This window comes from Esox lucius, chromosome 10 (genome assembly GCF_011004845.1).
Source record: "Esox lucius isolate fEsoLuc1 chromosome 10, fEsoLuc1.pri, whole genome shotgun sequence".
Classification (NCBI taxonomy): domain Eukaryota; kingdom Metazoa; phylum Chordata; class Actinopteri; order Esociformes; family Esocidae; genus Esox; species Esox lucius.
This window is the reverse complement of record NC_047578.1, coordinates 17,443,620-17,455,474: the sequence shown is the minus strand read 5'-3', so window position 1 is coordinate 17,455,474 and position 11,855 is coordinate 17,443,620. Positions and strand designations below refer to the sequence as shown.

Genomic DNA, 11,855 nt, shown 5'->3' with positions numbered 1-11,855 from the left:
CTCATTTCTGAGCCAAGCTGTTATTATTTTATCTACTGGCTAGTAGAAATCAAGTACAGTACAACGAAATGCAGTTAGCATCTAACCAGAAGGGCAAATAGAGGAAGGCAGATATATAGTGTTTATTAGTATCTATATTTGTGCATTATTTATGTTGTTATTTGTGTTGCCTTTTCATATAAGTGAGTATGTACAGTATATCATATATATTTACAGTTTAATAAATTTCCAAATGTTCAGTTCCAGTATATGCACCTTTTGTTTTAAAGCGCTCTGTGGGGCAGATGGTCAATTGCCGAGGGTCACAGCAATGGAGGATGGTGATGGAGGATATGAGGAAGGATTCTACGATGGAGGCTTAGAGCCAGATCAGGGTTAACAGACAGATTTTGTTTTTTCAGCTGCTGAAAGTGGTATATCTGCTGGTGTGTCTTGGTAAATGCTGTGATTTTGTTCTCCCGCTTTGAGATTGATTGATGGTTTATAGGATTTTGAATGATTCTGCAAAACTAATAGCTGAACCTTCACTCTCAAGGGGCAAAGGTGGGTGGTGTTAAAATGTAATATATTGATAGGTCATGTTTTGGGGATTTAAGCATCATTTTAACATATTTTCTTAGAACTTTGGAACTACCGACAATATCAACGTACTTGGGAAAACTGAAAGTACTACTCGAGGACAGTGGTTCCCAACCAGGGGTACTAGGACCCCTGGGGGTACTTGGCCTCTCCACCGGGGGTACTTGAAAACACTCATGACACCATAGACTTACTAGTGAAATTAACATGAGGGGGTACTTCGGGGGTACTGAAAGCAGTGCAATAACATTTTGGGGGTACAGTAACTGAAAAAGGTTGGGAGACACTGCTCTAGGATGACGAAAAAACAAAAACACTAGCCAGCTTGAGCCGTCTAATGTTAGCTAGTAGTTACAATCTGTTCTTTTGTTATGTTGAATGTATGCCTTTGTCCCGTGTAAGTTCCTCCTGCCTGTGGATGATTAGAATCTATCTACATCTAAATGTATATACGTTGTAAAGACTCATTGGGGGTTTCCTTAAACATTAAGTCTACCCACAATCAACACAGATTTTCAGAAACATTGGAAGGAAAATGTAAATATAAATTATTCCATGTATAAGTCTATCACTTTTTTTACAATGATCTGATGCATTTTTGTTGATGTCTTTCTCAATTTACTAATGCATATATGATTTAGCAAGCTAGCTACATGTTTTAACATTGGTAGATAACTGGCTCAATTCTCTATTAATAAATCTGTAAATTGGCAAGCTCGCTAGATACTGTATGTGTTTGGTAACCACTAGTTGTCATGCAGTGCTAATTGGATGTTTTTAAGTAATACCTGAGGAAATAGGAAATAGGAAAGTGAAGGGTAACTTTGTATTGGGACATTCAAGTGCTTACTATTTCAAATGTATGTATACTGTAATGGATAGGAGGCTGCCTACTCTTTAAAAATGCATTTTCTCACCATGATAGTACATAGCCTTGACATCTCCAAGTTCAATAACAAAGGAAAATAAAATATTTTGTATTCAGAATCCAGGTTTAGATTTTATTTTACAATTGCAGAAAAAAACAATACTTTAATGATTCAGAGGATAGAATTTACACAGTTTTAATGATAAAACATTGAAATGTATCATTTCTTGTGCATTGCTTGTTTATTTTGACATACAGTTCCATGCATCAGAAGAGATGCCCGTATAATTCTATTTAATCATATTAACCCCACTGAAGGACCTACTTTTCATTGAAAAAAGGACATTTTGTGGCTCTACAGTATATACACTTTATATATACTGCATATATTTATACCTATACATAGTTCACTGTATATGTATTTTTTTCATATTTTTCTATAAAAATGCAATATAAAAATGCACACAGTACCAAGAATGTTGAGCTGCTGCAAATAGCAAGATATGACGACATACATTTACACGTACTTACTGATAATTCACATATCTATCAGTTTTTAAACTTCATTTACAAGTTCAAACTGAAGCTGCACACAGTAATAAAAATAAAACTGGTATCAAAGCAATTATGTCAATATCCACTGTTAAATAATATTTGATAGAGACAAGCTAAACATATTCATGAGTATTCTGTTCTTTCTGTAGTTTGCCATTATGCTTAAATATCAACCTTTTTCTCTTCGATATGCAATGTTGAGGTGATCAATAGGAGTGAGAACTTAAATGTTTCAATGTAATTGTGCCATGGAGTTTATCCCAATAAACCTAATGTGCACCTCTTCATAGTAACCAAATGCACATATGCAAAGTGCAAAAATCCTTCTTCTTTTTTCTTCTTTTAAAGTGTATGTTTTCAATATGATATAAGTCGCAAACAACTAAACACCTTCATATAAATCTTTTTTTCATTGACTTTTTTTTGGTCAATTTTTCTTTTTGTTGATTTAATTATTTCTCAGAAAAACATGCACAGACAAAAGATCCTAAAGATCATATAAATAATCTGGAAAATGTGGTTTGAAAAATAACTGAAAACTGAAATCCAAATCAGAACTAGTTTTATGACAACAGTTCTGATTCAGACTGATTCCAAAGGCTCATTTAAGATGCAGTGCAGTATTGAGATATAGTGCAACAATTCAGTAATCAGTCATGCCATCAGCTTTGTCCACTTCATTTAGGCTTTATCAAATTTTTCTAGTTCAGTGACAAAGATGAGGTGGTCGTCAGGTGACTTGCCATGCGTTTTGCTAAGGTGCAGCTTGACCGCATGCTTGCTGACAAAGGTCCGATTGCATAACTTGCACTGAAATACAGAGCCTGAGTCTTCCTCAGTAAGACCGAGAGAACTGAAAGTCTTGTCCGTTATCATTCTTGTAACTGCCTGCTGCTCCCTAAGGAGATCTATGGAAAGCTTGGCGAGGTCCTTCATACTAAAGCCTAAGTGGGACTCTAAATGAGTTATGTAAGAAGAAGGAGTCCTAAACTGAGAGGCACAGTCACTGCACAAAAACAGTGGTTGGCCTGAGTCAATGTTTTTCAGGAATTTTGTCCCGCCCGTCCGCCTCAGCTGATATTTGACATTGGCCAGCCAGTGTGAAATGGTGGTCATGGATAGACCGGTGAACTTGCAGATGTGGACCCGCTCCTGAGGGCCTAGGTCAGTAATGACGAACTTGCCATCAGACATCTCCCGGAGACAGGAGGTAAACTGGGCCTGGAGGATGAGAAGATGCTGGGGATTCCAGTTGGACTGTCGTCCTTTCTGTTTCTGGACTGTAGAGAGCTCCTCTAAGCCATCCTCGAAGCCACTGTTGTCTGCATCAGATTTCTCCGAGATGGAGGAAGGGGTGGAGGATTTGGGGGTCAAGCGGCCAGTAAGGTTCTTAACCATGTCGGAAATGTCCATCAAAGCATTTTCCCGTAAAGGAGATGAGAGAGACTCCGACAAAGTTGAGAGAATGGGCCTGTTGCTGTTATTGTTATTACAGTTGGTAGGGTTGTTCTGTGTCGTGGACGTGCTGTTAACAGCACGTCCGTTAGTGGGGGCGCTATTAGCAGTACGTCCATTTGTGGTTTTGGATTTGGTCAAGTCCATGGGCTGGTCATCATTGTCATAGAATTTATTGATTGACTCAGCCTGTTTGACCTGTGTGGAGTTGTTTACTGGCTTTTCCATCATGTTGTTACTGATCTTGTAAAGCATCGCCAGGGGGTCAAGAAACGGAGTGACCGTCTTTGAAGCCTTCCCCAAATGATTGTTCATTATAGACTGTAGGGCACTAAGGGGGTTGACAAAAGGCTGCTCAGGCGAGTGATCAGTTATAATTCCCAAGCTGTTACAGCCGTTGCTGACTGTTTTTGGCACATCTGTTCTGTTCTTTGTTACCGGATCCGATCTCTGTTTTGTCTCGCCCTGTTTTCTGGACTCGCTCTGATCCTCTACGGCAATATTCTTCACCGGCTTGTTGAGGCTATCTGGCCTGGGTGAACCCTTCCTCTCCTTTGACAGCGGGGAGGGTGACTTAGCAGACCTCACTTTGCATTTATTTTCTGAGGTCTTCTCTTCCTTTTCCTTCTTCACAGAGACTTTCCCTGTGACCTTTTCCACCAGCTCCTCCATGGCCATCACATTGCTCTTGTGGCTTAGGGGTGGGGAAGGGCTGCTCGGAGAGTGGATTAGATTGCTGGAGTCCGAGGACATCACCTTCAAGCTGCTAGTACTGAACAACGGTTGAACCACCTGGACACTCTGCTTCAGAGATCCCTGGAGCTGGTAGGCAGCATGAATGCTGGGGTAGCCAGCACCACCCCAGGTGGGCGTGCCAGTCTGGGCCTTGCTGATTGCACTTGATACAGTATTTTCTAAGGACTTGAGGATATCCAGACCTCCTTTGGGAGTCTCTTCTAGGTCTTCCTCTGTGAGATACTTGCAATGTCCAGCCTTGCCAGCTTTCTCACTTTTCTCAGTTGGATCCTCTTTCTCCTCTTTGATCTTCTTCTCTGGTTGACTTGTCTCCATTTTATCCTCGTCACGTTCCTCCCTTTTCTCTTCAGTAGGGAAGGAGTGCCGGGGTGGGGAATCGGGCTGTGACTTCACATTGGGCACAGGGAGTCGGGTAGATGTTGGCGGTAGAGGAATAGACTGTATTTTTTCCTCAACCACGTGGTCAAACACCAACTGCTTGCCCTTTTTGGATGCTGAATTGGTAACTTTCAGAAAGTGTCCTGTGACCATCATGTGGGCTGTCAGTTGTTGCAAGGTGTCATGGGAACTCCCACACTCCATGCATTTGAGGATCTGGGCCTTGCGTGCCTCAAACTGCCAGGTGTAACTAGCGCCATTTTGGTAGCCGTAGCGGTTATTCGCTGTGACGTATGGGTTAACCACTTTCTGGTCTTTGGGGTTCTCCCCCAGGTTGACAGTTGTGTTGTGAACAGACTCTGGTGAGCAAGGGGACACCAAGTCTTGATATGCTCTTTTTTTGGTTGGGGGCACCAGCTTCGAGGTGAGGGCTGGCATAGGTTCTTTGAGAGGCACTTTCTGGTAGTGTTTTGTTTTGATCATGTGGACGCTCAGGTCCTGTAGGGATTCAAAGGAGTGGCCACAGTACATGCACTTCAGCACCTTCTGAGCGTCCTCCTTGCCTTCCATCTCCATGAGAGAGCGCTTGCGGGGCTTGGCCCACCTCTTTCCCCGCTCCTCCTCTTTGTCCTTGTTGTCGTCGCGGTAGTGGCCCGACTCGTTCATGTGCACTGTGAGTCCCACCAGCGTGTCGTAGGCCCCGCTGCAGTCCTTACACCGGAACTTGCTGGCCCCGGTGAACACAGGGCCATAGAGCTTGTTGTTCTGCCGGTACAGCTGCACAGTGCTAAAGAGACTCGGCTCTGGGAGAAGGTGGTATGGTGTATGCTGCAGGGTTTTGGCCAAAGCTGCTTGGTGCCAGTCGTAGGCCACTCCACCAGTGCAATTGTTGGTAGTGTTAGCGATGCTTGTTGTGGTAGTGTTGGTGCCAGTGTTGGTAGCGGCAGAGGTGCCACTGCTGCTGCCGCTACTGGTGTGGTTATTAGTGTTCACAAGGCTGTTAGCATGACCGTTGGGGATACCGTTGCTTCCCTTGTGGCTGCTGCCATTGCTGTTGCTGGTCACAGTGCTGACCTTGTTACTGCTGCCGTTACTTCTCAGCATGTCCATGGTAATGCTGGACCACGAGGCGTCTGAGATCAGGTTTGCATAGACGGCTTTCATCTGTGCCAGGCTGTCCTGCAGAGATAAACTGTTAGGAGCCTCCAGGTGTTCTACTTCTCGGATTTCTTCCTCCACCTCTTTGTCCCGTGTGTCCTTGGTAGGGTTAGGGTTAGGGCTCTGGAAGTCGATAAGCTGGTCGCTGGTATCACTGAGCGGAGAGGCGTAGCCAGCGTCTGGGTTGGTGCCATTGCTGAGCGGTGAGTTCTGGAAGCTGAATCGGTCCCCAACGTCATCATCCTCGTTGCCGAGGTACTCGCCATCCTGGCCATCTAAGGAGAGGCCGTCATCCTGCAGGTGCTCCTCATCGATCTTTTCATCCGCCTTGAATTCCTCCTCGTCCCCGTAAGCTGAAAAACATTAGGGGAGAGAAAAGGGGACATGAGACCAGTCACTGGGGACCAATATCCAAACTAAAATGTATACATCTTTTTAATACATGTGACCCATAATATTTAAGTGTCTGAAGTCCCGGATAATGTGAAACCAAAGAGACCAGCAGTGTACTGCTCTATTTGCTTGCCGTGAGAAGAAAGGTAGGACGGTATTTATGTCCTTGAGCGCCGATGCCCTGTGTTCTGTTGCTACTTCAAACCTATTTGAATGTAAATGAAATTAGTGGATTCAAAAAGTATTTAAAATGTGTGTGCGTACATGTTTATGTGTTTATCATGCATGCATGTGCGCATCCCTGAGTGTGTAAGAGTGGGTAGGTGTAATGACTCTTAACATACTTTTGTCAATAGTCCTGGCGGAGGACACAGCTATGCAATTATAAAGTGGCAAACATCCATATCTTGACTATGATAGATTGTCCCCTTCACTGTGCGCCCTAACGAAGGTGTCGAACATTACAGCTCAGCAAGGGTAAAGAACAGCACAGATGAGCAAGAGGAACATATCCCCTTGAGTTCAAAAAAAAAAGTTGAGACACAAGCAAAATTCTACACGATGGAAAACAGGTACCCAAAGCCACAAGATGCATCTTAATCAAAACAGAGTCTACTGCTGCTGAAATTAGATCACTATACAGGTAAAGCTCTCATGTTTGTTGCTTGTTGCTCACTACACTAAAATATGAATGTATAGTTTTTACCAGAAATATGCAGACGACACCGTTGACAAGTCCTATCTACTCCAAATATCCAAAATAGCAAACTGCCCAAAGGAAAAGGTGCCCTCAGCATCCTCAACCCAGTTAATGTACTAACATGACTTCCATGCAAAAACATTGGAGTTGTCAGGACAGAACGTCAGGAGGTTGTCTCATGGCCCCCTGCATGTCTGTCACCTGTTTGCTGGGTCTCTTCTAATTGGAGGGCTCTGACTCTGTGATTTTGCTTCAGTCTGCTGCCACAGTGCCACTCACACCCTGCCAGTCAAGCGTGAGATAGCGGGTGAGCGTGCCAAGCCCTCTACTGGGTTGGCATTGAGTTAGCCTCGGCAGTGGATGTCCTCACAACGTAATGTGTGGAAATTGCCAGTGGGGAATGTCGTGTTGTCACTGTCCATCCATGTTATACCAGTTCTCATGGACTTGAGTGTGCCATCTTGAAGGGGGAGGGAAACGTACTGTTACCCATAGCGGATGGGGGGAGTTTGGGCAATTGTCTCTTTCTGTCCCCACACAGAATCACAGGACAATATCTGATTCGTCCACATACAAAAACACTGTTTTGATCAGAATCTGAACCGCCCCCCCCGACTTTAAGCACTTGAAAAGGTACTGCCTTATTGATGGTGGGTGGGGGTCTCAACCCCTTTAACCATCTAAGAAAAACTGCATTTTACTTTGAGAATAACCAGTCCTCCATCTCCCAAATAGAAATCTAGGCCTTCTTGACTCAAGACAATATCAGACCACAACTGTCTCCAAGACACGGTCGAGTAAACAATCAAAATTGTCCCATTTTGGAGTGTGCTGTAACATCTGGTAATGGTAATGGTAAAAGAGACAGAGTTAGAAGGACCCAAAGGAAGAGCGTAAGAAGGAGGGAAGAGAATGTGGGATGGGGAGAAAGAGAGATGGAGATGGAGAGAAAAGGAGAAAGGGAGACGTGGAAAAAGAAGAGAGTCAGAGTGATAGAGAGAGAAGGTGAAAGAGATACCCAGACAAAGACAACGGTAGGCACTTCACTCTATCCTCCACATAAGACGCGTGTCCAAGGTGCCAGCATCAGTCTCCAGCAAGGACGCAGATGTGCTGTCAGCTTGTGAAAATCGCGCGTCTCTCAGGCCCATAATCGGAGATGACATAATACCTGATGTTTGTGAGCTGCCATTTACTCCTGCCATGGAGAAGTTGGAGAGCCATAAGCAACTGTGACTTCGCCGTTTGTGTCCATTGGTGTCTGTTTGTCTTTGCACTGTCCCTGTATGTGTGTGTGTGTGTGCGTGTCTGCTTGTATACATTTGTGTAAACATCAATTGCCTTGTCTGTGCACACGTAAAAAAGGCACTATAACTTTGCTTGCATTTCACCTGGCATCTATCTAACCGATACTACGAATAAATCTATTGAGAGACTCGTGTTACCCACTTTTCAAAGGCAATCCAGCACAAGATTAAAATCAGCACTATGTTCATTGTTGAGAGTGTTCCTTATTTTGTTTCATTGGAGCGTTTGGTCGAGTACCACAAAGCGCTGACAACCCCCCCCCCCCCCCCCCCGCCCCCCATCACTCCTTTCCTCTAAATAGCTCATCACACTAAACAACGCACGGTTGTTTTTGTGCCGACACTCTAATTACCCTTGGCTCTGACTGAGTGGAGTGGGTAAAGACAGAAAGCCTTGACAGAAGAGACAGACACGACAACCTGACACTTCTGGAAACACAACGGCAGTACCTTTCTGCACGTACACACTCAAACACACGCGCACTAACACAGACAGACGGACATAACCCCCCCCCCACACACACACACACACACACACACATTCCTACCCTGTCACCTCCACCTCACCAGCCATCCATGTCAGTACCCACAAACAAGCCTTACCCCCCCCCCCCCAACGACATTGAAGTCTGCATCTTCTTCTTCTCTCCCTCACAGTGCACCCGGCGGCTAATAAGGCAATCACAGATGGGGAGGTGCTGACATGGCACGTTGGGCTGCCCGCATTCAGGGCTGATTCGGGGGGGAGGGGGGTGTCTGTTGTGGTCGTCACTGTCAGTCAAAAAAGGGAAAAAAAGCGGGGGCGGGGGAAAGAACAAGATGCCCACTTTGAGGTATCATGGACAAGGGGAGATGAGAATAAGATGTGTTCAGGTGTTAGCGGCCAAAGGTGTGAGCGGGAGAGCTTTGAGTGTTTGGTGCTATGGATTGGTCTGTAATGGTAGAGGGATGGTAGGTGAAATGTACTGAAACCTGAGGCGGATTTGTGTGTGTGTGTGTGTGTGTGTGCATATCCGTCCACCTGGTGTGCTGAAAGTATATTCTGTCTCAGGCATTTCTAAATGTGGCCAGCGTCAGTGTGTTCACGTGCGTCTCATGTAGTATCTGACAACACGCCTTCCCTCACTAAGTGTGTGGGTCAGTGTCAATGACACGGGTTTGTGTTAGTATGTGTGTGTCAAACGGAGGGGCCATGTGATGACCGTGGCGAGGGGAGGGAGAGCGAGGCCATCTGCGTCCAGAGACCAGCCTGTCGCTTTGGCCCCCGACTTCCTCTGGACAGGTGACACCTCGGCTGGAGAACACAGCCCCAGCACGCCGTCCCCCTCGCACACGGCACACAGACCAAAACAGGGTCCTCGCGCGTGCAGGCCAGTATCGTTAGGCCAGACTCAAATCTGTGCTCCAGTGCTGTTAATCCAAAAGTCTACCTCTGTCATACATGAACATGACAATGTCGGTGTCCCTCTTAGAGCAGTGTTTTCTGCATTCTGTCTTCAACACCGCGTTTCTGATAGGATGCGCAATGAAACCTCAACTAGCTGCGCTTTCGCCTGCGTGCACTGCTGCATTGACATGCTCAAAAATGGCATGGTAACAACTTGAGAATTAACTGAGCCAGGCCCTGCTGCTTCAAAGCAAATTAGAGAGAAATGAAGTTTTGCTTTCGGAGAGAGCCGGCTGTTTCTTCGTATAATGCCTGGAAAAGGGGAGTCGCTTCACATCTATTTCTTGTTGCTCGTTTCTCTTGCACAAATCTGCCACTTAAACCCATAGCGCTATCTATCTGTCAGAGGCTACACCATTTGGCTCGTGTCAAACTTAACCAAAGCTATCGGGAAGGAAACAACGTGAGACAGGGACTGAGAACAGTTGAGTGGGAAGCTGCACAGCCGAATTGCTACTCACACACACACACACACATATATACACAAGTACACATTCTTACACACACCTCTCAACTCTCCTTATTTATTTATTTACTCCATCTCAGAAAAGAAGGCCCATCCTGGCAGTCATTTACGGTGCTAATGTCCAATTCCGCCTGCTCTCACTCCGCTGATTTAGCCCGTGTCGGGGCTCTCGGCTCTTCCGGATGGGCAACCGAGTCGCCGTGGCTTCTCCAGCGGCCGTTTAGCTGCCCTTCAAAATGGGGTCCGAAACGTGGCAAGTCTTATTTCTCTCTCGCCGTTTCGCTTTGTCACCGACCCCTTCGCTCGCTGCCACTCAGCTTTGATGGCTTTGGACAGGCCTGATCAGTGTGTGTCATTTGACCTGCACTGTGTGTTTGTGAGTGTGCGTCTGCGTGTGTGTGTGCGCGCGCGCGTGTGTATGCGTGTGTGTGAGGCAGAGGGGAGGAGGACAGTGGAGCTGGCTGTAAATAAAATGACATTATTATTTCCTCTGTCCTATCATGTAGAAAAGCCAATTATGGTAATGCAACGAATGTCAGGGAGAATACTGAGCAATCTCTCTTCCTCTCTCCCTCTCTCTCTCTTTCCACCCATCCCCCCTATTTTTCTTATTCTGTGGGACAGCCACGGCTGCACAGGTCTGGGTGGCGTGATGCTGTCGGTTCCTATGTTAAAGCAAACTGGAGCAAAGGCCTACTGTCTACTCGCTGAGGCAAACCGAGGAAAGAACTGCCATGACTTTTCATCAACGTCTGTGTGCAAACGGGTTGACGACAAAGGTTTTATTTCCAGATGATTCTCATTGTTGTTCTCTTTGTAACAAAATTAAAAGTGAGACCACTGGGCATGCTATTTGTCCGTTTATTTCCTGTAAAAGTGAGGATACTGTTATTTCGTGACCACTGTTAGAGCAATACCCTTGTAACAAAGGCATTATTCGGCTAGCAGAGTTCTAAAATTTGAACCATTTTCCCCCTCAAAATGTCGAAGCATACACTCTCCCAGGAAAGATGATCCAAAACACTCTTTGTAATCATCTTCTTAAGGGAGTTACCTTAGTCACGGCTCAGCGTTATAGATTGGAGTATTTCCCGAGCTTTAAAAACAAATCTCAGACCGACCTAACTTTCTCAGGCTAACAACAACAGACCTTTTGAATTTTTTGGAGCCTTATTTTGATTATAATAATAATAATGATAAAATTATTGATAATAATTCACAGGGTGCTTGTATTTGTCCTGTTTCACAAGTGTAATAGCATATATCATATGCATTTGTGAACTTAAAATGGGTGTTCTGTGTACCCTAACGCGCTCCCGACACCCAAACCACGGCCAAGGTCTGCCGTTATCAACTGCTCCCCGACATAAAGAGACATTGATTTGTTATGCTGTGGATTCTGTGGAGTGGTCGCTCTAAAACGGCTCTATAACCCCCACCCCCATCCTGTCTGGGCTCCGTCGCCCCCACCCATGTGGAATAATCGACCATATGGCACAATACCTGCAGGGTCTCCAATAGCTGGTGTACTGTTCCAGGGAGGCGTGCAAATCCATCTCCTCGGCTTTCCAAAACTTTCAGTGGTGGACGACAACGATGTTTGCTACGTAACCTAGTGCCCGTGAAATGTCAGATAACAGGAATGGCTACGCATTAGAGGTAGTACTTTTTTCAAATGTCTTGTGTCGACAAGACGAGACAGTTTTCATCAGTCATAATCACCGCTTGTAATCGATTTTCTGCCAAATTCGCAAAAAGGTAATGCAAGACCAATTTGTATACCTATACTACTC

The 11,855-nt window shown here is 45.2% G+C and overlaps 1 protein-coding gene across 4 annotated transcripts in view; it reads right to left on the bottom strand.

Moving 5' to 3' along the window:
• Positions 1-1,572: 1,572 nt before the first annotated feature.
• LOC105012660 (teashirt homolog 1) overlaps positions 1,573-11,855 on the bottom strand; it is a 35,755-nt gene continuing 25,472 nt past the window's right edge. For all 4 annotated transcript variants that reach the window (XM_034294905.1, XM_020050009.2, XM_010873645.4 and 1 more), the window contains exon 3: positions 1,573-6,102. In XM_034294905.1, the coding sequence (XP_034150796.1) occupies positions 2,684-6,102 (3,419 nt within the window). In that variant the 3' untranslated portion in view covers positions 1,573-2,683. The remainder of the gene's footprint in view (positions 6,103-11,855) is intronic.